We start from the raw sequence: 26,997 nt of genomic DNA on the forward strand, positions 1-26,997 counted from the left end.
GATACGTACTTTTGTCCTTGACGTACTTTTGTCCATACGTACTTTATATTGTACGTACTTCTGCGATACGTACTTTTGTCCCTGACGTACTTTTGTCCATACGTACTTTATACTGTACGTACTTCTGCGATACGTACTTTAATCCTACGTACTTTTGCTTACGTACTTTTGTCCTACGTACTTTAGCGATACGTACTTTTGTCCGTAACCCGGTTGATCTGCGATCACTGCCAGGTCCTCGGTGCTACAGGAACGGAGGCAGCTTGCTAGAGTAGCACCACCTGTGCGCATGACACCAAGTACCACTGCCACCTGGCGGTTTAGTTTCCCCAATCACCAGACGCTAGCGCCTCTGGCGGTCGGTGGGTGACACTGCAGGGGGTCGGGCGCTGCATCCCAGTTCACCGCGGTCGGTCGGCTGGTGAGGGTGGTCCCAGCGCGCGCGGAATAAAGTGAGACGTCCATCGTCCGTGTGTTGATCGTGAGCGGGGTGGTGTCTGCGCCCTGAGCTGCTCGTCGCGCGGAGCCACGCGGGTCTCACCAAGTCCCGAGGTGCCGCCGGGCCGATCTTGGCGGCACCGCGCGAACACCACGGCCGCCCCGTCGCCGTGCGTGTGCTGTGGGGCCGGCGGCCCGGCCGGCCCCGGCGGCGGCCGCAGCAGCCAGCCGGACGTGCACCTATCCGTGCAGCACGTCTCCGATCTCATCTACCCCAACCAGGACCCGCCGTGTCACTTTTGTGACGTGAACCGCTCGGAGCCGATCCATGGCGAGAACCGACTGCGGATCGTCTCTGGAGGTGGGTGGGTCGACTGGGGTGAGTGCAATGTTGATATCCCAGGTGAGATGGCAATTAGATGTTCTTATTATATCAGATTTGCACCATCCTATGGCTTATAAACATGCAGCGTTACTGGTAAGATATGCCGAGTGCGGATATTTTATCGTACGGGTGTGAGAGGCATCTAGTTGTGATGATTGTGAAACGACAGTTGGTGGGCGCTTCCCTCTCTAGCTCATTCATCGTAAGCCCGTAGTTTTATTAATTGAATTCACTTTCAAATTTATCAGAAAGCCACTCATGTATTTACGGTTTATGACCTAACTTTCGTCGAAAAGCGGTGCCGTTCCTCTTATGTGAGCAAATAGTTAGGTATTACGGCAAGTATAAACTGATGGTGAAGGTCTACTCGGGCTAGCGTAATACACTGGGAGATCATAGACGCAGGGTTGCAAAGGGTGACTTTCCGTGCTTTTTTCCTGGAGGCCAGACGGTCATTACAAATACCGTCTATCCTTCTGTTCAATCAGGGAAGTTGACGTACTATTATTTTCGCTGAAGCAATGCAACGCAACAAATGATTACGATGTTGACTAATCATCACTAGATACACACGTAGGGGAAGTGTTACCCACTTATATAACTGTCGAATATATTGACACTTGACAGCTGTGAAGGAACGCACCTGTCAGCAAAGAAACTACCGACTCTCTACCGACTCTTTGGACTTCTCTACCGACTTTGTGGAGACTGCCAACGCCCAACAGTCTCCACAAAGGGACGGAAAATGGTGTAAACGGAAAATTAGAAACGTAAATAAACACTTTGCTCATAGAACCATTTATACCGTGAGCTGAAGCTCAACGGAACGTGGTGCGTTATATAAGGCCCTCTATATGCATAATTGTTGAATTATTCGGCATTGGTAGCAGATGTAGATGCTCAGCCAGCATAGTTAGCTGTAGAGGTCCAACGCTGAAGCGTGTTTGTGGAAAGGCTGCGTATTCATTTTCAACTCACTTATCATGGTCACTAATCAACCGGTAGATATCAGGATGATGGCAAACAATCGAGAAATTATAGGAAATCTGGCCAATACAAGGTGGATTTGCCGACGACTGTGACTAAACCAAATACGGGCTGGATGTATGTACCTCACTATAATTCTACAAATACCTTATCAATAGAAATGAATTTGGCGGGATATATTCGGTTGATTTCACATTCCTTCGTACATACATACATGATCAAACATACATACATATTCATGGAATCCATCAAGTGCCTAAATGCACCATTTGATCTGCATACATTGGTCAGTGACTCTCGGGGTCTTGTAATAGGAACACTGAAAACTTGTCTGGCTTTTAATGCCTGACGTATCCGGCGTGCGGTGTGCACATTAGCAATTAGCGGATTGGTTCCTGTGTAGTGCAATCAGAATAAAGAACACGACGCGTGGCGCCAGGAGTACCTGTGGTCTGTTGCCAATGGAACAAAACTGCAGGTGACGGATTTTGCATGCCTGAACCTCTCGCAACATGTTCGTCTAATGTGTGGATTTCGGCAAAAGATAGCATACACCATAGATATCATGAACCACTATAGATAACATGTTCATATGTGATATGTGTATACATAGATAACATGTTATCTATGTATACACCTATTTACTCAAAACGGAAAATGCAAACGTTAGGATAATTCTGATAGTGGTAACGACGTTATGCAGTTTGCGAAATTAGTGCAGATTACATACCTACCTACTAATCACCAAAATTTGAATCATTTATGACATGTTTGCAAATGCAGCTAATTAGGTAAAACATAAATAAGACATTATTTGCTCGATGAATGTTCGAGCACGATAGCGGGTCCTGCACGGGCGAACGTGGAAGGGAAGATCCAAACTGAATTGTACGGAATCCTGTCTGCTTTCTTCACAAAGCAGAGAGACGTGACAAGAGCTGAAACCTTTTTATTTGTTTTCATCGACAGTCGACACTGAGACGGTTTGTTTTTGTTTCTTACATTGAGCCACCCTGGCGTAAATTGTGTTGTGTTGTGGCAAATCAATATCTAGTTATGGTACAGTTCGCGGGTCTTGATATTTCCATTTCGAAACACGACTAGCTTGGTTGTCTCAGCTTATTGGCAATTCCAACTAACAATCCAGCAGGCGCTCAATCACTTAGCGATGGAATGGGCTGTGATTCTTCCGCTGAATCGTTTTATCCAGTTCTCTGAGACTGTCCTATTCTCTCCAGCGCTGGCCCAGCTGCAGAAACGAGCTTAGTGATATTGAGAACGAAAATGATTCATAAAGCTAACTGCAAGCTACTATGGACGTCAAACCCCTTGAGACCCCACTTTTTTGCGATAATTTTTAAATGCGTCAACTTTCGTTGACAATATTCTGGCAATGTGTGTTTCAGAACCTGCCGAAACTTTTATTACTAAGGTATTTTGACGCCAAACGATTATGAAAGGTACTTCTCATTCACTCGTAATTACGGAGCGAGCGAAGCGAGCGGAGTCTTACGTAGAATAACGGAAATTTCTGAGTATGAGCGGCCGGCCGTGGTCACGCTTTTGCGAGGCTTATATCTCAGCAACCACTTGACCGATTTACATGCGGTAATTTTTGTAGGGTAGCTTCATTCCTTCTACCAAGTATTGGACTATTCCCGATGCATGTGGGTGACCCCTTATGCACGTGCCACGTGCAAAACGAAGAGGTGTCACTTTTGTAATTGTTGCAATATCTCGGTAACTACTTGGCCGATTGTGCTGAAAGTTGGCATGTAGGTAGGCACCCACTAGGCAATGCATATCCATGTGCCAGAGTGGGGGTGCTGCTGCACGTGCGCACGTGCAGGGGTCGATTCCAGATCTCGAGAACGGCTGGACCGATGGCGCTCAAATTTGGCACATGGTTAGGGACCGGTTAGTAGGGTGCCGTGCAAAAGTCAGTTGGGACCCATTTTGCACGTGCGCACGTGCAGGGTGTCGCTTCCAGATCTCGAGAACGGCTGGGCCGATTGTGCTCAAATTTGGCACATTGCTAGAGACCGGTTAGTAGGGTGCCGTGCACAAGTCAGTTGGAGGTACCCCCTCGAAATTTCGCACGTGCAAGGCTCACCCTCTCGCTCGCTCCGTTAGTCGCCCCAAAAGGCGTTATACTGGTGTTAAATTTTACGGAACGAATCTGCTGTTTGGGTAGAGGCTACGCGCTCATGGGGCGGAGCCACGTAATGACGTCAGCGCTAAGCTCCGCCCTACCCCTCCGGCGCTCCTTGCCCGGCGACCGGTCACTCGCGACTCTCGCTCCGTTCAGGCTTGATGGTGGGCGGTAGCTGGTAGCGATAGCGGGCGCCGGTAGATGACATTAAGAGCAGATGGCGGTGGTGGCGGGACTCGAGTGTGGCCGAGCGCAAGCCTCTGCCCGGGCCTGAATTGACCTTAGCATTACGAGTGAATGAGAAGTACCTTTCATAATCGTTTGGCGTCAAAATACCTTAGTAATAAAAGTTTCGGCAGGTTCTGAAACACACATTGCCAGAATATTGTCAACGAGAGTTGACGCATTTAAAAATTATCACAAAAAAGTGGGGTCTCACGGGGTTTGACGTCCATAGTAACTGCCTTGAGTGAAGCATTAGAGAAAATGACATGAGTGAAGCATTAGAGAAAACGGCATGGACGTATCAAATTCTTGCTTTTTAACACAATACTCGAAGTATTTATTGTGTATATTGCCTCGTGTTAGCTGAGCAGCGCAGATATTCAGTCAGTCGAAAATGGGTGCAGTGTATTCAGTATCAGCGTAGGTTAGGAATTAAGTATTCCGGCTCTCCGACACTCTGTTCACACCACGCTGTGTAGTATGATCGTGCAGTCATTTTCACACGACCACGTGGGTCGGCGCACGACCGGCGTGGCGTGGTGCACGCCCATATCGGCCGTGCTGAACGGCGTGGGGCGCCCGTCGAGCCGGGGGTCACGACCTCACGACCTGAGAGGGGGATGGCGCAGTCTGACCCGCCGTCGCCGCCGATTGTACTGGTTCAACGTGCATGTTTGTCTCGAATTTAGCTCTGCCGTCGGCATTCGTGTGAGCGTATTCGTTATATAAAGGGCTGGCAGTGTACTTTTATGTCTAATGGGTGCACCTGAGTCGCTCAATTTAGGTGCGCGACAAGTAATGGCACTTTTATATTTCTACGAATAAGATGAGTGCAAAGAGCTGTAGAACTGCACTGTGTATGCTTCACCAATACCCCTAGCTGGAAAGAGCTCCACGGTCCACACACAGTTCATAACTAGTACATTTTGCGTGCGATATCCGAACATTTTGCATACTAGTACATACTAGTGCATTTTGCGTGCGATATCCGTACTTCACCTCAGCTCCTCTGGCAGCGGTGCAACTATCGCCGCTGTCCTTCACTCCTCGTCGACCGTCGTGTCTCCCCTGTCGGTGTCGACGTTGTGCGCGTGCGGCGCGCGTCGCACGTTAGCTGGTCGCGCTCCGCCGCCGGCGGACGTGCCCATCGCGTTTGCGGTTGACTGGCGTCGTCTGCTGATATCGGCGAGGCAGTGAGCTGTGGGAGGGATGCTGACTGGATATCGGGGTGTGTCGGAGGGACCGAGCGCAAGAGCGATCGGCCAATGGACAACAAATGACCTCAGGGGGAATAGCTAGATAATTGCGCCTGGTCGGTGTGGGAGTTTTATAAAAACAGGCTGTATGGGGTATAGGACAGAGGGCACAAATGTAAGCTGGCTGATACTGAAAAGCTTTTGCGGCGAAGTGATAGGTATGGCGGTTTGTGGTATTGATCTTGATATTGATATTGACATTTGCGGAAAAGAACTAAAAGCTCAGTCAAAGCTCGTCTTACGTGAGTTCGATGCATGAATGATCACTTCCTTTGATGCCAGATGGCTTTGTGGCTAGTTGGCAGCACTCTGGCAGTGCGTCGATCGTCCCCACTGCGCCGCAACTGTCGTCCTCGACGCACGACATGCGCCAATCCTGCTGGCCTGATGGGTGGCCTGACCGATGGCCGACGGGGCCGGTCCTCAGATACCGCTCAGTTCGGATCTCTCTCAGCACGCAGGTCGGTAGGGAGAGCTTGATGGAGGGTAGGGGAGGCCGGGAGGAGTGCGCGCCTGGAGGGACAGTCTCGATCAATGGCGGTTGGATACTGATGATCTCGGAAACGGGACGAGCCGATTTCCGACCGCACCTTGAGATAACAGTGATGAAGATGAAGAGGATGATGACAGTTCCGATGATTGAATCTCTTATAGGCTGACTCTAGAGGTCTGCACCGGCCGGCTGCAGCCGCGGCTGGCTGCAGCCCCTCGGCTGTGGGCCGGGGCGGCTGCAAATATCTCCAAGGACACGGCTACGGCTGTGGCCACGGCTGTGAGATTTCAAGCTGAATCTTAAGTACTCAAATATATAATCTTAAATCCTTAATCTTACATTCTGATAAGCAGTCTGGCCTGTAAAAGTCATGCAAAGGATGCCCAGCATCATTGAAAGTGGTGAAGCCTTTGAAAACCTGTAATGGTTTTACCATTTGCTGTAGGGGAGTTTGCACTCTGGTACAGAATACTAATTATAGGTACCAATGGTTCCTTCATCATCAAGAGCTTGGCAGCTTCAGAAAATGCAACATGTTGCATTGTCACATCCCTCTCAAAAGTCAAATCAATCTCACCTGGTCATTAGGAGAGCACCTTACAGCTATTGAAGACGAGCGTTCAATAATTCTTTCAGATAATAGAAAAAAGAAATCACGCGTAGGTAAAGACAGGTACCTAAAGGCTTCATAAAATATTATCTAAAATAACTCTTAGATGTATTTCTGGATTTTCGGCAAGTCCAATTACATAATATAAAACTGGCGCTTTATGTTCTAACTGGTGTGCGAGTGACCGGTAACAGAAAATGCTGATCAACGAAGCCAATGGAATTAGATTATAAGTGAGCATGAACCTTACTTACGGTTAATTTACATGATGGTGAAAACCCTGAACACGTAATTCACATGACGGTGAAAACCCTGACACAATATTTCTTACGCGAGCTGTTGACTTTACTAATAAAATGACGTCTTCTTCTAAAAATGTAAAAATTTGATACCTTATCTTTGTTTGAGAGCAAGTTTTTAAGTTTAGCATTATAATTTATCATTCATGGCTGTTTATAGTGACACAAAACAATTTATTGCCACTTCTTTGCTATTGCCGTCATTAAAAACTCAAGTAAAATTTTTGATTGAAAGAGGCAATTGTGGCTTGCACGTCCTTGGGGATTTGAGCGAAGATCATTATTTTGAAAAATCAAAATAGATGAATGTTTTTCTTTCTTGGATGCTCACTAGTGTTTTGATGCCTTGCATATCAAATTAGTTTGAGACTTGCTCAGAAGGCTGCTTCAAGCCTGGCATATCACACCCCAGAAAATATGCAAGGTAAGAAAGAAGCAAGAGTTTTGACTAGACAATCACTGTTTGACAGTCCATCAACTTCAGTTTCATTTTCCATACCTAACATTGATAATGAAAAGCATCACAATCAGGGTCTGTTGTTCTGTCGGACAACGATGCTTCAGGATTTGGCATTAGATGTCTACACTGCTAGTGCTTCTATTCTGGTTTGTTGTTTATGTTTTCTGTTGATGTAGGTACCTACCTACCCTGTCTCTACCCATCTTTCTTAACCCCTTGCAAGGGCTTGTGTAGGCATGCGTTGCGCATCAGGCTTCAGGCCTTCGGCCTAAAGCCAGATACACAACCACTTAACCTATGATGCTTCATGAGCTTGAGAATCTATAGCCCATTGCAATGTGCTTTTGGCTATATGTTTCAACTTAAAACAACTTATTATATACTATTTGGTTGCATTTCATTGAAAGTATCCATGGCCGGCTGACGGCTGGCTGCCCACAGTTTGCCACGGCTGTGGGCGGCTGTGGCTGTGAAGCCACGGCTGCGGGGCGGCTAGGCTGTGGAAAATTGCAGCCGTGCAGAACTCTAGCTGACTCTATCCTATCATTATCGATATCATGCGATGAGTTGTTCGTTTAAATAATTCATTCGACTCATAAAATCGCCTACAAAATCGGATATCGCAATAGGCCGAAAATCGCAAAATCGCCAAAAATTTAACCTTCTGATGGGCAATGAGCACAACGCTATGCATTTGTTTTCGGATGCGAGTGCGACTAGCCAGGCGCTTACCGCTTACCCATCGCTTACTTGTTTTATTACTTTGTACTTCCGCTTATGGAAAACTGTGACCATGTGTGACATTTAAATTCCTTACAAACGTGCAGAGTGAACACGCCTCTGCCTTCGCCGGTTCCACTCCACTATGGGAAACCGCAGAAACCCAAGTAAGGTCAGTTTAGCAGATTGTGGTATCATCTCCCACGCAGTGCGCCTTGGAGGCGACGCCCGAAGCAAACGGCTGGTATTATTTTGTTGCAAAACAAGAGAACCCCTGCAGCAGTGCTAGCTTTCCAACTGGTGATGGGCCACTAGGGGCCTTCTCTCCCATACGAGGGTAACGCGGAAATGACCTCTTCACGGCTGAGCGGCGTCATTTGTTGGAAAACGGCGCTCGGATGAGCTCACTCAGCCAAGTGCGTGGGCACGCCTTATCGAGCTCTGGCGCTCCGGTAGCATAGAAACAGGAAGCCGGACACCTACTTGAAATAAAGACATCTCATCCGGTGTAGGGATACTCTAGAGTAATTAAATGTTCGCTGCTAGTCAGGTTGGCTAAGCTCTATGTCAAATTAATGTGACAAATATTAACCACTGGGTTTGCATTTTGGATATGAGATCCTTCTACCTGCTGCGCCCACTCGATCTCCATTGAGGTAGGTCTGAGAACGTGCTGATGCATACCCGTTCTTTGTCTCCGGCCGGGATCCGTTTTATATAAGAACCGCCGCCACCGCCGGCGACGTCGACGGCCGTGCTGTCGCTGCATTCATCTCCATCTCTCGGCCTGTTTTTGGACCCGGGGAACGGTGAATGGACGCCTCAGGGCGGGGGAGAGTGACCGGCTCGCTAATCCTCCCTTTCTCTCTCTTCCTCCCTGGGAGGGTGGACGGCGTGGATGGACTACCTATACACGAGCGTTAAGCGGTCTTGGCTATCATATTTAGTAAAAAGAAAGAAATGGAGGGAAGGAGATGGAAAAGGAAAAGGAAAAGGAAAAGGAGAGTGATAGGGTGTGTGTGTGAGAGAGAGAGAGAGAGAGAGAGAGAGAGAGAGAGAGAGAGAGAGAGAGAGAGAGAGAGAGAGAGAGAGAGAGAGATAGAGAGAGAGAGAGAGAGAGAGAGAGAGAGAGAGAGAGAGAGAGAGAGAGAGAGAGAGAGAGAGAGAGAGAGAGAGAGAGAGAGAGAGGTAGTGAGCGAGAAAGTGAGTGAGACAAAAGGGAATAGAGAAAATGACTGAGTGAGTGAGTGAGTGAGTGAGTGAGTGAGTCGAGCGAGCGAGTGACTAGTGAGTGAGTGAGTGAGAAAGGCAGATAGGCAGATAAACATTTTTAAAATCTGTAGAATATGCTGGCACACTTAGCATCACTGCATGCCATTATTCTAATTATCTTCATTATTTTAGATACCGTTATTCCTTTATTTACTGGTTCCAATGCCCTCCACTGCATCCGGCTTAACGCCTCTGAGCGCAGACATTAGCACTCTGAACACACTGTATCCCGTCAGAGCGCTGTATAAAGCGAAGCAGACTGTATTCGGGTGAACCACAGAGCCGCCGGCGGGCACTAATAATAAATCCGCGCCCCGCCGTCCGGAATAAAGCCCGGCCAAATTGGTAACCGTACCGGGACGAGGGCGGCGCGGCGAGCCCGATTCCGGCGCCCCGTGTGCAGCCTCACGGAGGAGACTGAGACAGCTGACAGCTGACCTTTGACCTCTGACCTTTGACCTCACGGCCTCTGACCTCTGAGGTCACTACTGACCTCACGGCCTCTGAGGCTGGCGGAGCCGGGTTCGGAGCGGCAGTAAATACACTGGGGCCGTTTGTGTCTGGTGTGGACCATTATCCTGCGAAATCGCCACATTACGGGGGCGGTAGGCGTCGCCGAGCCGACTTAAGGGCCCGTCAGTATCGCGAAAACTGGCAGAGGAAGTGCGCTGCTGCAGCGAGTCCACTCACGGGCCGCCGGAAACGCTGTGATTGTCGGCTCAGTTCGTCCGAGACGGGTTGTTACTTGTGAGACTACGCTTACTTTTCGGGAGTGCCGGAAATCAGCGTAACTTTCAGCTATGTTGAAAAACTAATGAGGCAGAAGATCCATTAGTTTGCCATTAATTAATTTGCATTAATTGTTTCTGAGTTTTCACAATACTTTGCCTTAATTTCTTCCCAAGACTAAGTTTTCTTGCTTATTCAAAAGACGTTAAGTAATAACTCGTAACTCATCTTCATATTTCAACATGCTTCATATTTCTTGACGATATCATCTAAGCATAGGTAGGTATGTCGCTATGCCATGTTCACCTCTCGTATGGCAGCATCATTGTTTCCATACATGACAATGAGCAAACGCCACCGTTTTTCCAGCGCCTAACAGATCCGTGCATCATGCACTCGATTTCCCTAACTCCCGTGAGATTTCTTGTGGTGTCTGCTCTGAACAGTGACGTCATCCGTGGCCACTTCTGATCTAGGTGTGGCGCGTTGCTGGGTGACTCGGTGTTCCACCAGAACCACTGGGCGATAACTGCGCCGCGTATATTCGAATCCAGTATGAGTAGAGCATGGGTCCCGAAAAATTCTTCAGAAACTAGAGAAATTCTCGCGGGGCAAGACGTATGTCAAACTATAGCAGCGAGCAGCGAGCAGCGAGTCCAGCAGCGAGAAACGGGCCATCCCGATTTAGCTGAAAATTTGCTCACAGAGCGTTCTCAGCACGCTGATTCCGAAAATTATGGTCTCTAGGGTGGGAATCTTTACCGTTCTCGAGATAGACCCTCTAAAGTTTTCGACACACATGACCGGGCCATCCCGATTTGACTGAAAATTTGCTCACAGAGCCTTCTCAGCACGCTGATTCCGAAAATCATGGTCTCTAGGGTGGGAATCTTCACCGTTCTCGAGATAGAACACTCTAAAGTTCTTTGCACCCGTGACCGGGCCATCCCGATTTGGCTGAAAATTTGCTCACAGAGCCTTCTCAGCACGCTATTTCCGAAAATCATGGTATCTAGGGTGGCGGTGGGAATCCTTACTGTTATCGAGATATAACCCTCTAAAGTTCTAACCACCCATGACCGGGCCATCCCGATTTGGCTGAAAATTTGCTTACAGAGCCTTCTCAGCACGCTGATTCCGAAAAGCATGGTCTCTAGGGTGGGAATCTTTACTGTTATCGAGATAGAACCCTCTAAAGTTCTTACCACCCATGACCGGGCCATCCCGATTTGGCTGAAAATTTGCTCACAGAGCCTTCTCAGCACGCTGATTCCGAAAATCATGGTCTCTAGCGTGGAAATCTTTACCGTTCTAGAGATAGAACCCTCTAAAGTTTTCGACACCAAAGACCGGGCCATCCCGATTTTGCTGAAAATTTGCTCACAGAGCCTTCTAAGCACGCTGATTCCGAAAATCATAGTCCCTAGGGTGTGAATCTTTACCCTTCTCGAGATAGAACCCTCTAAATTTTTCGACACCCATGACCGGGCCATCCTGATTTGGTTGAAAATTTTCTAACAGAGCCTTCTCAGCACGCTGATTCCGAAAATCATGGTCTGTCAAATCGACCGGGCCATCCCAGTCAAATCGGGATGGCCCGGTCATGGGTGGTAAGAGCTTTAGAGGGTTCTATCTCGAGAACAGTAAAAATTCCCACCCTAGGGACCATGATATTCGGAATCAGCGTGCTGAGAAGGCTCTGTGAGCAAATTTTCAGCCAAATCGGAATGGCCCGGTCATGGGTGGTGAGAAATTTAGAGGGTTCTATCTCGAGAACGGTAAAGATTCCCACCCTAGAGACCATGATTTTCGGAATCAGCGTGCTGAGAAGGCTCTGTGAGCAAATTTTCAGCCAAATCGGGATGGCCCGGTCATGGGTGGTAAGAACTTTAGAGGGTTCTATCTCGAGAACGGTAAAGATTCCCACCCTAGAGACCATGATTTTCGGAATCAGCGTGCTGAGAAGGCTCTGTGAGCCAATTTTCAGCCAAATCGGGATGACCTGGTCATGGGTGTCGAAAATTTTAGAGGTTTCTATCTCGAGAACGGTTAAGATTCCCAGTTCCCACCCCAGAGACCATGGTTTTCGGAATCAGCGTGTTGAGAAGGCTCTGTAAGCAAATTTTCAGCCAAATCAGGATGGCCCGGTCATGGGTGGTTAGAACTTTAGAGGGTTCTATCTCGAGAACGGTAAAGATGCCCACCCTAGGGACCATGATATTCGGAATCAGCGTGCTGAGAAGGCTCTGTGAGCAAATTTTCAGCCAAATCGGGATGGCCCGGTCATGGATGGTAAGAACTTTAGAGGTTTCTATCTCGAGAACGGTAAAGATTCCCACCCTAGAGACCATGATTTTCGGAATCAGCGTGCTGAGAAGGCTCTGTGAGCAAATTTTCAGCCAAATCGGGATGGCCCGGTCATGGGTGGTAAGAACTTTAGAGGTTTCTATCTCGAGAACGGTAAAGATTCCCACCCTAGAGACCATGATTTTCGGAATCAGCGTGCTGAGAAGGCAGTCTGTGAGCAAATTTTCAGCCAAATCGGGATGGCCCGGTCATGGGTGGTAAGAACTTTAGAGGGTTCTATCTCGAGAACGGTAAAGATGCCCACCCTAGGGACCATGATATTCGGAATCAGCGTGCTGAGAAGGCTCTGTGAGCAAATTTTCAGCCAAATCGGGATGGCCCGGTCATGGGTGGTAAGAACTTTAGAGGTTTCTATCTCGAGAACGGTAAAGATTCCCACCCTAGAGACCATGATTTTCGGAATCAGCGTGCTGAGAAGGCTCTGTGAGCAAATTTTCAGCCAAATCGGGATGGCCCGGTCATGGGTGGTAAGAACTTTAGAGGGTTCTATCTCGAGAACGGCAAAGATTCCCACCCTAGAGACCATGCTTTTCGGAATCAGCGTGCTGAGAAGGCTCTGTGAGCAAATTTTCAGCTAAATCGGGATGGCCCGTTTCTCGCTGCTGGACTCGCTGCTCGCTGCTCGCTGCTATAGTTTGACAGACGTCTTGCCCCGCGAGAATTTCCTTAGTTTCTGAAGAATTTTTCGGGACCCATGCTCTACTCATACTGGATTCGAATATACGCCTACGGGAGTGGTCCGTCGTCGTGACATCCACTGCAGTCACCCGCGGTCCCCAGAGGCCCGTCCTGTCGTGGAGTGGGTCTGAGTGCCGCTGCGAGTGGCCTAACGTCATCATTGCATGCCTCATTACGTCATCACTGAGTACCCGGGTCGATTGTTTCAATGGGGGGAACATGACGGTCGACTCGTAAAAATTCGTTGTCGCAAAGCAACGACAGTCAGTCGAAGGATGAACGCCTACGCCGTGTGTTTTGTAGACCCACTTGCATTCTTGTAGTATTGTAAACCCAGTTGCTTACTGAGGAATATCAGCGTATTGATATTCCCTTATTCCCGTAAAGGTATCGATCTTGCGCTACTTTATCTCACGGCCGACCTGCGATGGAGTGTGTCCGCCTGCAGAACAGTAGTGTTTTCTCATCACAACGCCAGCCTTGTCGGCCATTCATCTTATCTGAGTAATTTGGTCGGCGGACATCATTCAGCACACGGACGCAAGACCAGTGGTTCCTTTTGACGTAAATGTCTCCCATGGCAGCCACCGCTCTTCCGCAGAGCCGCTCACTGCATTCATTCACAGAGCTATCCGCACCGCTTCCCAGTTACGAGTTTCGCGAAATGCCGCACATTTGATCATCTCGGCGGTCGTTCATCTGCGAGGTTTCCGTTTCCTCTTCCGTCCGCTGCCGTTCCTGCAGGGGCGGCTTGCTACCGTTTGCAGGAGTAGCTCGCTGTCGTTGACAGGGTCTGTCTTTTGTCTCTCTAGTTTCTCCAGCGGTGTGGCGATTGTGCGCGACGGGCGCGCCCGCAGCCGAGCCGGAACCCGACGAAAGTTGTCCGAACTCAGGCGGAAAGTTACCGACTGACCTGACCACGCCGTGAGTGGCTCTCGGATCGGTTCGGAGCGCTCGTTTTGGCTCGATTGACGGTCTGATGGCGGACTGAGGTGGCTGGGTCACCCGTGTCGGATAAATGGCCATCGATCCGCGGCGGCGTGGCTGGACGTACGACTACGCCACTTTCTGCGGGTAATCCAACGGAATATGTATGTGGAGCACTCAAAGTGATTGATGGACCGAAATTCATAACACTCAGAAAGACACTATTTCTGCACGCTGGTATCGATAATAAATTGAGCAGAGTACGCGTATTTTAATGTGTAAGAGGCTTTTATGGCGGGAGCTTGGCAAAGCGGGAAGCCTTATTTTGACAGCTAATCCGCAACTAAGACAATCAATCTTGGTACGTACCGATAATGCCGATTAGTTGACCGTCGTGTCATTTGTCATTGGAGACTAGACATCTACACTATATCATAACCGGTGCCGCCCAGAAAATCATAAGATGGGGCTGCCCGTTGTATCAAATATCGATAAAAGAACCTCAACGATTATCTAACTACGGTGTGCTCTTCAGGAACAATCCATCGTCATCAGTTGTCTTGTGAATTGAGCAATTGAATAGCAAGCTGTCATGATACAACTGTAAACCGATCACGCACTGGAAAAAGCTTATAACTATAGCGCATATTGCAAACGAGAATTAGGCACAAGTCACGAGTTCATGTTTCTAAAATACGGATATGTATATTATTTGATATCTACGTTGGCCCATGACGCAGTCATACCGCTGCCGTGGATCAATACACGTGTTCATCTTCGTGCCAGTGACATTTTCTCTAGGGATTCACCTCCAGTCTGTGGCCCCGCTCCAGATGTGCAGACGTCGTCTGGTAGGCGGGAGCTGGATCCGGGATCGTTCCTCTGTGGGGGAGGGGGCGGATGGCGAGGGGTAGGTGGAGGCCGGAGGGGTATGGGCTGGGTGTTCCTTCTTTCTGGAGCTACAAATCACACTATTTTTTTATAGTGGGATTTGTATGACACGTTTTGAAGCTGTTCAATTTACGAAGCCAGGGACGACTTTGATTTCAGTTTATATTATGTGAGATTTTGTGTGCTTAGATCATTTATGTATGCAAGCGCATTGCGCAAACACAACTATTGAATTCAGATTAACATCTAAATAATAAATTATACATTTTTCATGAGGAATTCCATTCATTGCATTGCGAATTCAATTCGAGCCCCAGCCCTCATTTCAACCTTGAGTTCAATAATCATCTTTTTACTTTTTAGTGGGTCAATAAAATATTTGGTAAAAAATGGGCAGAAAGGTGCGCCAAGTCCTACCTGACCCACCTGAGACTGAGATGTGTTCGTTGGGCTGACGTGTGTTGAATTTTATAGGTGTGACAGAGCTCTTTCCTTACCATCCTTCATTTAGCCTGCAACAACGTCCGCTTGTGCTTTCAGCTTTCAACATCAATAAACTGCTGTAAACTTTTGGGACTTTATGGCGGCGGGCCTGTCACGCTGTGTATGTGCGCGTTTGTCCCCAGAGTCAACAGATATTTCGGAAAGATCGGCGCATCTGGGGCCGATACTAGCGAGCAGGTGCTTTGAATTGGTACTCCTGAGCCACACCACATATTATGCAATCTTCGAAGATGACTATTCTTATTTCTCAAAAATTACCTTCTATATTACCGTTATGCAATCTACGAATCTTTCGAAGATTCGGTGAAGCAGACGGTATTTCCTCAGCACTACATTTGTTCTTTTATACCTGTCTTTCTGTAGCACAAAATGCACAACGTGAGTAAAAACATGTTTTGCCGCTGTTAAAAAGCGCAGTCTTATGTTCAAAGCCATAATCGTAAGTAATAACGCTCTGGAAAAATATATGCATTGAAATAAAACACATATACCTAAACTAAAAAATGATATAAAGCTCAGAGACATCTCATCCCCATGCCTGTTAACTGGAAGATTCACACCATACGTGTGCGTGGTGGGATTCGTGCTGAACCGCTTTTGTATAAATGATGACCCAGGCATACACTGTGAGTTGTGACATAAGTGGCAATGACAGCGGCCCTGCGAGTGGTTCTAATTTCGTCCCATGCCCAGTGCCGTTTCTACGAGACTGTCCCGATCGGTTACGCTTGTGTAAGGTAAAGGGCAAAGGCCAATCTTGGAGACGGCTACCGAGCTTAGATGTCCTTATAAAATGATATAGGACCGTGGCATTTCGGTCGATGGAGTCGATTATTTGCCGATTTCGAATGGTTTATTTGAATGGCATACCATAGTTATGGCATTGGATTTGTGAAAATTGCGTTTGAAATATAAGAAATTGAAGCAAAAGAGGAATGTAAAATAGCACGCATACGCATATGCGATGCATGTGTGCCATTCCAATAAACACGTTTCTTGGCAAGCACTCCTTATTGCATGCTTTGAGGACATATCATTTTATCTCTTCATACACGAGGCTTAACTTCTTTGATCACGCGTAAATAATTTCACTTGACCACTTCAAAGGTTGTCTCCTCTCAAATACGAGCCAACTTCAACTAATAGGCAGACCGCATATTTGATATAATAGCAGACATGTGCATGGATCCGAGAAAATGGATCTGAGATCTGATCCCACGGATCCTGATCTCGGATTCTACGGGATCATAGATCAAGCTCTGTAATTTATCGAAAGATCCGTAGGGGTCACAGATCCGAGTCTCATTTTTTGCTTGAGATCCAGTGAGATCATAGATCCTCACTTATTTTTTGTCAACACATATATCCCAAAAAAGCACTTGGTTCAACTCACAAAAGTTCTGTTTTAGTGATTTTATGTGATCGCACGTCATAATCTATAGTTTTGTTTCACTTATTGGCAAAGAAACCCTTTAAAACATGGTTTCAAATGTGGTGCATGGTGGGATCCACTCAGATCATAGATCCATGTTCTTAATTTATCGTCAGATCATATGAGATCATAGATCCAGGATGAATTTTTCACGCCGGATCCGGTGGGATCATAGATCCCAACCTGTACTTTGCTTCGAGATCCACTGAGATTATAGATCCATCACTCGGATCCATGCACATGTCTGTATAATAGCATGCTGGAATAACTACGTCTGTCAACTATGCATAACACATTACAGCACTTCAACTTGAGAGCTCAGATCGAAGCTCATCTCAATAATCGCAATAACCGCAATAATTGATATGATATTCATTTAGCACTACTTTATTGTAAATGAAAAGCAGCTCTTCATATTTGTTGATTGAACCGTCCGCCCACCCTTGTCACCCTAAATTCCAGACTGCTCCCTCAATAACTTTTATTTAGCCATTCTGCCCGTCAGCCGCCCTACCTCCCCAGTTCCTCTCAGCCGCCTTGACCCCCTCAGCTACTGGAACTTAGAGCCATGCTGCCCCTCATCCGCAGTCCACTTCGGCCTTAGATTGTACCCTCAGTGACTGCTGGTTATGCTGCCTCCCCTCCGACATGACTTTCGACTGTACCGGGTGTACCCTCAGGACTACTTTTATGCCATCTCGTCCGCCCTAACTGTCATCTCTTCCTTTGCAGGTCTGGTGTCGGGCAGAGATGGACGATGTGGCCACGCCTACATGAACCTGCCCTCGCCCAATGTCCAGAGTGAGGTAAGCACATCGGCTGTCTTTTAATGCTGAAATAAGAAGAAAACTAACCTAGTGCACATTGTTTGCATGTCATAAAATAGCAAACTAATTATCTAAATCTGCGAAAATAGAATATGCAAAATGATAGACACCGTTAATGATTTTGGATCATTGTGAACTTCCGCCTACACTATACTCGTAGTTAAAAGATAGCCCACCCATGAATCCCAATTCATAGCTGTGTGCCATTCAAAATTCCAGGTCCCGACAGTTGTTTAACACAAAAAAGTGGGATCCTAGATTCCAGAGCATCATAGGTTTATCTGTTGGTGCAATGAACGGTGTAGTAGGTAGTGCATTATACAACGAGCGCGTTCAAACAGTAGCCGATCCTATGTTCGGCTGACGGAGCTACGCCATCTGCAAAGCTCCGAATTCGGCACTCAATTTATGATAATGGGAATTGGGATGCTCTTGACCAACTGTAGGTGGGTACTAATATAATCACTTCACCGCTGAGATAACTACAAATTCAGCATATTCATTACTGAAACATTAATTATGCGCCAGAATCCTCTCAGCTTAACGAAACTCTCCACAACTCGTAAGCACTAAGCTGGTCAGCGGCGTCAGCCTACCCCCGTCCGAGCACGCGCGGACGCACGACCTGCGGACGCGTCCCGTCGGTCGCGACGCGACGCGTCGTCCGTCGCCCCCGTCGGCGCCGTCGGACATCGTACGAGCGGCCGCTGTCCGTCGGAGAACAAACAGACTGTGCCGACTGGACAAACACCAGTCGGGCGAACGGATTGCCACCGCGGCACACTGTGCTGGGCGCTGGCCTGCAGTGACGGGCCGCGAGCAGACCTTACGAGGGAGCAATGAGGAAAGAGAAAACGCACAAAAAATGGTTCATTGTAGCGAAAAGCGGATTGCTGGATAATTTGGTTAGGGTTAAGTACCTACGTGGAAAAGTAACGTTTGTTTTGATCATTTTGATAAGAGAAATTTGTTCATCATTGAGATAAATATAGCTCCCCAGTCCTGACTTCTCTCCTATTTATTCTTCTTTTCCTTCCCTCTGTGTCGGCATAGTCGCCGGTAAATCTCCACTATTCACGTGATACATGGCCCAGCTATCAATGTTGGATAGGGTGGGCCGGAGCCGGACATGTGATCAGCGGTAGTGGGACGGACTGACGGATGGGATTAGAGTCTCCGTGGCCGCGGGCGCCCGGATCTGTCGCGGGGGCCCTGGCGGAAGTGATTGAGCGGCCGCTATTTGTTCAGACGTGCTCCGTTCGGCTTCTGAGGATAGGGGATGTTTGCACTCGCCGTCCCCGAGCTGAGCTGTAGATTATAAACGCCGGGAGAAAGACACGATGAGGCGAGTAAGATCACAAGTCATAGCATGGCTAGAGCTTTGTAATGAGGCGAATTTATATGTGTAATGAGTAATGACTAACGTAATCAGCGTGTGAATGATTGGTACAGGCGCGATCGATTTGTGTCTTAGATATATTTGTTGAATGCCTCAAGCTGCGCGCCACGGCATCCACATTAGGTGAAAGGAATAGAGCCAGGTGGGGAGGGTCCGTTGCGGACTGAATCTTCGCTCGACGTTTGCTCCTGACGAGTTTGGCTTTTGGCCATCGGCACTGGTAAAGACAAGCTCTGGCCAATTGAAGTAGGTGATCAAAGTGGATCGTAACTGTTTGTAACTCTAACATGCGTCTCTAAATTTTGACATCGTCCTGAAAGTTTTCAATTATAGAATGGCGAATGCTAACATACTCGTAGCAGTAGTTTTCACTTGCCAACAACTTGTCACTTGTCAAGCATAAGTGATAAGCTGCGTCCTTCTTCAGTATTTCTCATCCATGCCTGTGCCCTGATTTTGTTCATTTTCCCTCGTAAAGAATTTACAGTACACCAAATTGTAATAGATACCATGGACGAAATACAAATATACGCCTCTTCGTCGTCTCGCGACATTTCCGTCATTGCACTGCACGGCCAGCCAACGAGTTCGAGCGTATAGCTCCTCAGTCCTCACTCGACGGTGCCATCATCTATCTGAACACGAGAAATACATTTGGAGAACATTGCGACTGCCACCGCCAAGGCAAACACCGACGTCGGGCTGTCGGAAGGCACTGGCCGTCACCGACACGGAGTTCAGGGGACAGACCTGTTGAACGCTGGGCGATGGCAGCGATCGATGCGGGAGACGGTAGCTTGTTTGGAAAACGCCGCCCAGAAAAGGCTCGTGCTCTGAGTACCTATAGTGGAATAGTTACCGACGCTTGCTACTTATATGCACTGCGTATGGACTCACAACTCTAGAAAGTGATGATATCGGCTGCTTTGACATATAACAATGAATAAAAATAATAATTCTAACAACTTGCATATCCGTCCGGATTCAACTTCTAATGCCGAAACTGCGTGCACGCTGCGCATATTTGTGCTGCTGACAGAAAAGTTTCGTCGCCTGTGCCTAAGTTGCACCACTGTGTTGCAAACTCCGAAGTTTTGTCGTTACTCAGCTGTATTGTGGAACATGTTTGGCGTTGGTGACTCTAGCGTCTGTTGGAAGCATTTTTTACATTTATACATGCTTAAATTTTTTATCATTTAGGTACGCTGGCCCTCTAGGGATTAGATAAATGATGCTGTTCACTAACTTTTGTCATTTGCGCGAAACCTCGTGAATATACACCTATCTCATTTTTTTCGCTTAGAGTCATCACAGTCCCCAGAGCAGAGGCAGGTATTGCAGGCCAAATACCCAGTCGTTTTATGAAATGCTTTCGATAAAAATATATCTTCCACTGACAACACCTCCCACACCCAGCCATATCTCAATTCGCTCCAATCTCTGGTCCTGAAACACGTGGCGTCGGCATGACCTTGACCTTCATCTAGCCGCACATTGTGGCTCGGACGTGTGACCTTGACCTTTGTGCGACCCTGCAGGATGGCTCGGACGTGTTTCCGGCAGAGAGCCGGTGCCTGGGTATCACTGAGGAAGAGCCGGGACCCCAAGAGGCGCCGCCCGCCTCCGCCATGGGGCGGCGCAGCGCGCTCGTGCCGCCAAAACTGATCCCCACCGACGCAGAGAACGACGACGACAAAAATCGCAAACTCTCCGAAGGGTGAGTGGATGCTATATGGCACATGCGTTAGGGTTTTAGAGGGAGAGACGAACATGAAGGTGCTGTAGTTGGTAGGTATGTGTATCATGTAATGTAAATGTTTTAAATTTTGGGATAGCTGCTGAGCTTTCTTTTCCTGCACTGGTGAGTATTATAATAAAGCTCTTCTAAGACACATTTCTTAGTGAAAATATCAGGTATTGGTGGACACTGGACATGAACAAACGTGACTTATACTTGACTGTGATAAATATAAACAGCAATATAATAGTTCTTCTAAAAACAGACGACATAGTCTGGGTGCCTGCCGGACGGCCTGGCAAATCGCAATTGCTTTTGCGACGATGAACAATCAGCTGTTCTGGAAAGTGGTGATACCAATCAGACATTGTGATTGATGCAGCCTCCAGCCATACGTGAAAGGGTGGGACTGGCGAGATATTGTGCAGACATACCACTCGTTGTAATCTGGGCTGAGGAAACGTTAAGGTCATATGCGCTCATTTGCGCGAGGTTTACTTTATACGGCATATCCAAAGTCATTGTGACCTTTTCAGAGGCGACCTTGTGCTGACCTCGCGTGACCTTGTGCTGACCTGTGTGCCCAGTGCCCAGTGTGCACATATGACCTTATGGTGACCCTGTGTGACCTGTTCAGTTGTGACCTTGTGGTGACCTTGTACTGACCGGACCTTTGATGACCTTATGCTGACCTCGTTTGACACGCACAGGTCGTCGGAGAACGGTACTGCGAGGAACCGTCGCAGCTCGATGGTGGTGATCCCGCCCATGCAGATCTGCCCCGGTGACCTCCTCGTCTACAGCAAGGTCCTCACGCAGCGCAGCAATCTCATAGGTGAGTGCCAGCTGGGAGGGACAGTTTTTACGTGAGCGATACAAAATGGATTGCAATAGGTACCACTCCGCCTGTCCCGCTATTTCATCAGAGGAAGATTGTTAGCCTGTCGTGTCCATTCGATGCTGCGATGTGCAGGACTCATGAGAGCGGAAAAGGTGTTTGAAGAATAGGTACCGCATATTTTGCCTCAATAATAACCCCCCCCCCCGCAAAAAAAAAACTGAGAGAGACGGATAGTGTAAGAGGAGACTTATTGCACATTTATTTTTTATTTATCGCCGTATTGCGCGTTTACTTTTCTCCCTTATCTGCGGTATGCGGTAATGAAACAAGGGTGCATTCCAGAAAGGAGGAAAGGTATTAAAATCCCATGCCAGGGAAAATAATACAGGCTTGAATTTCTACGAACCTCTAATCACCTTACCGCTGCTTATGTAATCGCAAGACGCAAGCACGGGCTGAGACCCCGTAAATTGTGAGCTCGGTACGTTTCTCAGTACAGGCGTCCTCAGCGCCTGGATGGCAGTGAGCTGGGCGTTTGCCAGTTCTGCTGCTCGGGCTGACAGCTGCGACCGCCCAAAGCGCCGCCGCCGCCGCCGCCGGAGCCGCCCGCGGGTCGCAGCTCGGGCGGCCCCCTGGTTAGACGCGCCGCATGCCTGTCGCGGCTGAGAGCGCGCTGGCCGGCCCGTGAGAGGCCCGTTGTGCCCGGCCGGCCGGCGGCGGTCGGCGCTGGAAGCTCTCTGTGTACTCGGCACCAAAACACAGCCCGTCAGCGCTGTCGGCCCGGTGCGACACAGGCCGCCGAGCGCCCAAACTAAACAGGCCGCGCCGGCCCGTCACGCAGACGACACCTCGGGCGAGCAGCGGCCCCGGCCCCGGCCCCGGCCCCCGGCCCCCGGCCCCCGGCCCCGGTCCCCATCCCCGGCCCCCGGACCAGGTCCCCATGGTCTCAGACCCCGGCCCCCGCGCCCCGACCCTTGGGCCCGGCCCCCGGCCCCGGCTGAGATCGTCAGCCGGAGCCTCTTCTACGCACTTCAAAACTCTGAAGGCCCGCCCTGTTCTTGGCGTAGCTGAGCATGTTTTACCCATTGGTTATGGACAATCAAGCGTGGAGCTCAGCGTGAATGAATCTCTTGTTCACACGACAACGTGAACCTTTATGCAGGCCATGTTCATATGAACCACTTTGCCTGTTTGAGGCTTGTGTGTTCCCAACCCTACTACAGGTAAGCGGTAGCAGCTGCTTCATACTGCAATCGCTTATGTTCGCCGTTATTCCATGCGGCTGGTGCTATGGTACACTCATCGCAATAATATATAATACTGAACGAGGCCGGTGTAAATAAATTTTCAAGACCGAGGTCCTTACTGGATTTTTGAACGAGGCCGAAGGCCGAGTTCAAATGCATTTGACGAGCGACACCTACGGGGTCGTGCGGCAAAAACTTTCTCTGTCCGCGGGCGCCACTGCAGCGACACCTGCCGTGTGGCTCCAACACTATTGGCTCAGTCTGTGCGCCCACGCCGTGCCGCGAACACTGATCCTACACATTGTTCAGCGTTCCGATTGTAGTTGGACCACATCTGGTGAGTTCTCCCCACGTGGTGGGTGCATTACGCCGAGATGGCCTGGCTGGGCCGTGGTGTCGTATTTTTATGTTCGCCCAGTGGGCTCGCGGCACTGGCAGCCGGCTCTCAGTTAGGAACTGCCAGACCAAAGTACCAGTCGCTGGCTGTTTTATATTTTTTTTCTATCATTGCCTCTAGGGCCCTTGCCGCAGGTTCCTGCACCACCGACAACTGTGGTGTCCCCTACGGCCGCAGGGGCGCGCCGCGGCCCGCGATCGCGTCGTCGGCCATAGCGCGTTTGCGCCGGCGACCGTATACGCAGTTACGCTCGTGCCGCAATTCAGGGAGTTACGTCTTATGCTGCCACCAGACTGCTAGCCTCGTATCTTGTTGTATTCATCGCCCTGTCCACGCGCATGACCTAATGTCTCTGTGCACCCAAGGCCAAGCCACCCTGACGCCATCTTGGCGGGTCCGAGCAGCAATCGTGTGACCTCTACCCAGCGATCGCGTGATCGTGACGTCAGCGGTAGGTGTGGACACCTCCAGCGCTGGTGGCGCCGCGGCGGCAGCGACAGCAACTGCTGGTAGCCACGTGGCCGCCAGCGGCGCAGGCGCGGGCGTGTCATTACGTAACCGTCATCCGCGCCGTGAGGCGGCCCGGGTGATTCACCCGCCGTGTCGTCAGCTGACCGTGACCGTGGCCTAGCGGCCTTTGGCCCGGCGACCGGACCGCAGGTCCGCAGCTGATTGGGGGTCGTCTTGCACCGGGTCTGCAGCGGGCCATCTGGGCTGGAGTCAGGTCACTGCTGGCTGTATGCCACTCTGTGGGAAGCAGCGTTAGTCGGTCACAATTTGGCCAGACGTGTACGCAATCGTGTATGCCTGAGAGGCAGCGTTAGTCGGTCACAGATTGGCCTGACGTGTACGCAACCGTATATGCCTGGGAGGCAGCGTTAGTCGGTCACAGATTGGCCTGACGTGTACGCAACGGTGTATGGGCTGGAGTCAGCTCACTGCTGGCCGTATGCCACTCTGTGGGACGCAGCGTTAGTCGGTCACAATTTGGCCAGACGTGTACGCAATCGTGGATGCCTGAGAGGCAGCGTTAGTCGGTCACAGATTGGCCTGACGTGTACGCAACCGTATATGCCTGAGAGGCAGCGTTAGTCGGTCACAGATTGGCCTGACGTGTACGCAACGGTGTATGCCTGAGCTGCAGCGCTAGTCGGTCACAGATTGGCTGGACGTATACGCAACCGTGTATGCTATATCGGTTTCGTCCGCGTCCCACTCTGGGAGCGTCCAGGGCTTACGTAATTTTGTTTTTCTCATTGCAGGCATGCTCGTCGTAGGGGACAGCTATGCTGTCCACCTCCCCCGCCGCTGTTCGCCCCACCTTGCCGTGGCGGCGGCCGGTGTTCGCGGAGGCTGCGTCAATGACGACGGCTTCAGGCGCTGGGCCATCCGGGCCGCAGTTCGTGCCCGTCCTCGCGTGGTCACGCTCGTGGCGGGCGGAAATGACCTCGCCAGAAGGGACTGCCGCGTTCAGCGGTGGCTCGCCAACCTCCAGGAACTGACGCTCGGGCTCCTGGCAGCCGGAGTCGTTCGCGTCTATGTGCTGCCCATCCCTCCGCGCACAGGCTTTCCATCCAGCGGCGTGTCGGCGCGAATTTTCCGGCGGCGGCGCTGGGTGGCCAACAAACTGTTGCGCCGCCTTTTCCGCCAACCGCCGGTGCTCCTGCTCCACTTTGTGCCGCCACCTGACTTTCTGGCGTCGGATGGGGTTCATCCGTCCGCGGCCGGGTGGCGCACCCTGGAGAGCGTGCTACAGGAGGCTATGGACGCCTCCTCCGGGATTTAGCGTGTACCGGGTCGCTCCCGTGCTGTGTCGTGTGTGTCCCCCCCCCCCCCCTCCTAACCGGCTGGCCGTTTAAATACACATTCCCGCTAACATCGTCGTCTATTTTCATGCGTTCGGAGCTGCTATGCCACGGGCCAAGTCGTCGGCGGGCCGTGCCCCGGCACGCCCCCTGCCAGCGCCACGGACGGACGCGCCGCGACGCGCCACTACGAGACGCTCCGCGGCGGCCGCGGCCGCGTCTGGCGCTGGTGCCACGAGCCGCCGCACGCCCGCTGCTGCGGCGAGGCGACAGGCCGCAGTGATGGCCACCACTCCGCCCAATCCAGGGCGGGGCCATGCTGCTACAACGTCGGCCGCCGCCGCCTCGCCCCCTGACGCCGCGGTCATCGACCCCGCCGCTCTTCAAACAATGGTGGGCGACATGGTCCGGGCCGCCGTCGCCGCCGCTCTACCTGCCAGCGAGCCATCACCGCCGGCGACGGTCGCCGTGCAGCGCGGTCCGGCACAGCGTCTCCAGGATGGGCCAGCTGCCCATCTGACGTCCGCCGACCACGCCTACACGCCGGCTGCCGAACTGCAAGCCGGGCCAATGGCGCTCCCGGCGGTTCTCTCCGGCGCCCTTCCGACCGCCGCCGGCCCTGCTCCACCTGCGCACCTGCCAGCGGCGCAGTTGCCCGTCGCCGGCCGTCCGCCGGCACCGGTGGAAAATGCCGCAGGTGACGACCTAGCGGCCCGCGCTGCCGTATCCCCCGCGGTGGCGGCCCTCATCGTGTCCCATCAATTCATTGACCTAAACACTCTCCTCAACGACTCTATCCCCCCGGCAGAACCAGGGCTGTTTTGCCTTATCGACGGCCGTCTCCGTCCCTCGGTACAGCGCCGCCCAATCCCGCATTTCGGCGCCTGGGCCACCGCGTTTCTTCGATACGCGGCCGTGTACTTGGCTGCCCACCCCGCTGACGCCTCCGGTCTGTTGCGCCACATGCAACAAGTGTCCTCGCTGCAGGCGCCCGGCCTTGGATTCGCGTGGCGCGATTTCGATGAGGCCTTTCGGCGCGCACGGGGCCTCTGCCCGGAAGCTCACCCATGGGGCTCCACGGCGGCCACGTCTCCCATTTGGCTCACCGCAATCGCTCGCGGAATCGCCGGTTCTCGGGCCGGGTCTGCAGCCGGTGTAAGCGGCGAGGGTCGGGGCGGCTCTAGCCGGCCGGCCACCGCGTCTGGCTCTTTTCGCGCGCTCTGCCTCGGCTACAATCGCGCCGCCGGGTGCCGCCGGTCCCCGTGCCTGTTCCGGCACGAGTGCCGCCTCTGCCGTGGCCCCCATAGCGTGCTCGCCTGCCCTCGCCGCGCCGCCCCGGCCCTCCCCGGCACCCGCCGCCCCGGCCGCGAATGACTCCCTCACTCCGCCGGTATCAGTCCCGCCCGACCACCTCGCGCTGCTCCTGACAGGTTACGACCCCGCCCTGGCCGCGCAGCTAGTGCACGGTTTTCGCTACGGCTTCCCGCTCGGCAGCGCCGAGGTCCCCTCTGGTGACTCGGGCGGCAACCTTCCATCCTGCTCTCTGGCGCCGGAAGTCGTGGACGCATATGTCGCGGCTGAGACGCGCGCGGGTCGGATAGCCGGTCCTTTCTGTCCCGCGCCGCCATGGATCGTCCGTTTTTCTCCCATTGGTCTAATCCCCAAAAAGTCTCCGGGCTCGTTTCGGGTCATTCACCACCTGTCATTTCCCACCGGCGCTTCCGTCAACGATTTCATTCCCCGGGAGCGCACATATGTTCAATACGGGTCGGTGGACGAGGCTCTTCGCCTGATTGGGTCCTTCCAACGCCCCTACCTCGCCAAAACCGATATTGAGAGTGCATTCCGCATCGTGCCCGTCCGCCCGGCGGACGCCGCCATGCTCGGTTTCCATTGGCGGGACTGCGCATACGTGGAC

At 51.0% G+C, this 26,997-nt stretch overlaps 2 protein-coding genes across 4 annotated transcripts in view; both read left to right on the forward strand.

Moving 5' to 3' along the window:
• Window positions 1-242: 242 nt before the first annotated feature.
• Window positions 243-26,997, forward strand: part of LOC122378906 (pleckstrin homology domain-containing family G member 5-like) — an 87,934-nt gene continuing 61,179 nt past the window's right edge. Inside the window, exons 1-4 of one of the 3 annotated variants that reach the window (XM_043360547.1) lie at window positions 243-799; window positions 17,558-17,631; window positions 20,590-20,768; window positions 21,500-21,624. In XM_043360547.1, coding sequence (XP_043216482.1) covers window positions 17,599-17,631; window positions 20,590-20,768; window positions 21,500-21,624 — 337 coding nt within the window. In that variant the 5' untranslated portion in view covers window positions 243-799; window positions 17,558-17,598. Of the gene's footprint in view, window positions 818-17,557; window positions 17,632-19,449; window positions 19,478-20,589; window positions 20,769-21,499; window positions 21,625-26,997 lie in introns of those variants that run through there. The other 2 variants (XM_043360548.1, XM_043360549.1) reach the window with 2 other exon arrangements.
• Window positions 23,035-26,996, forward strand: LOC122378908 (ice-structuring glycoprotein-like). The gene is made up of 2 exons (XM_043360552.1): window positions 23,035-23,214; window positions 25,180-26,996. The coding sequence occupies exon 2, from the start codon at window positions 25,185-25,187 to the stop codon at window positions 26,451-26,453; it is 1,269 nt and encodes a 422-aa protein (XP_043216487.1). The 5' UTR covers window positions 23,035-23,214; window positions 25,180-25,184; the 3' UTR covers window positions 26,454-26,996.

The sequence above is a fragment of the Amphibalanus amphitrite genome, unplaced genomic scaffold (assembly GCF_019059575.1).
Source record: "Amphibalanus amphitrite isolate SeventyFive unplaced genomic scaffold, NRLGWU_Aamphi_draft 000068F_arrow, whole genome shotgun sequence".
Lineage (NCBI taxonomy): Eukaryota > Metazoa > Arthropoda > Thecostraca > Balanomorpha > Balanidae > Amphibalanus > Amphibalanus amphitrite.

Coding starts and splice junctions, on each gene's coding strand:
- LOC122378908 (XM_043360552.1), top strand. CDS start 25,185: ATGCCACGGGCCAAGTCGTCGGCGGGCCGTGCCCCGGCACGCCCCCTG.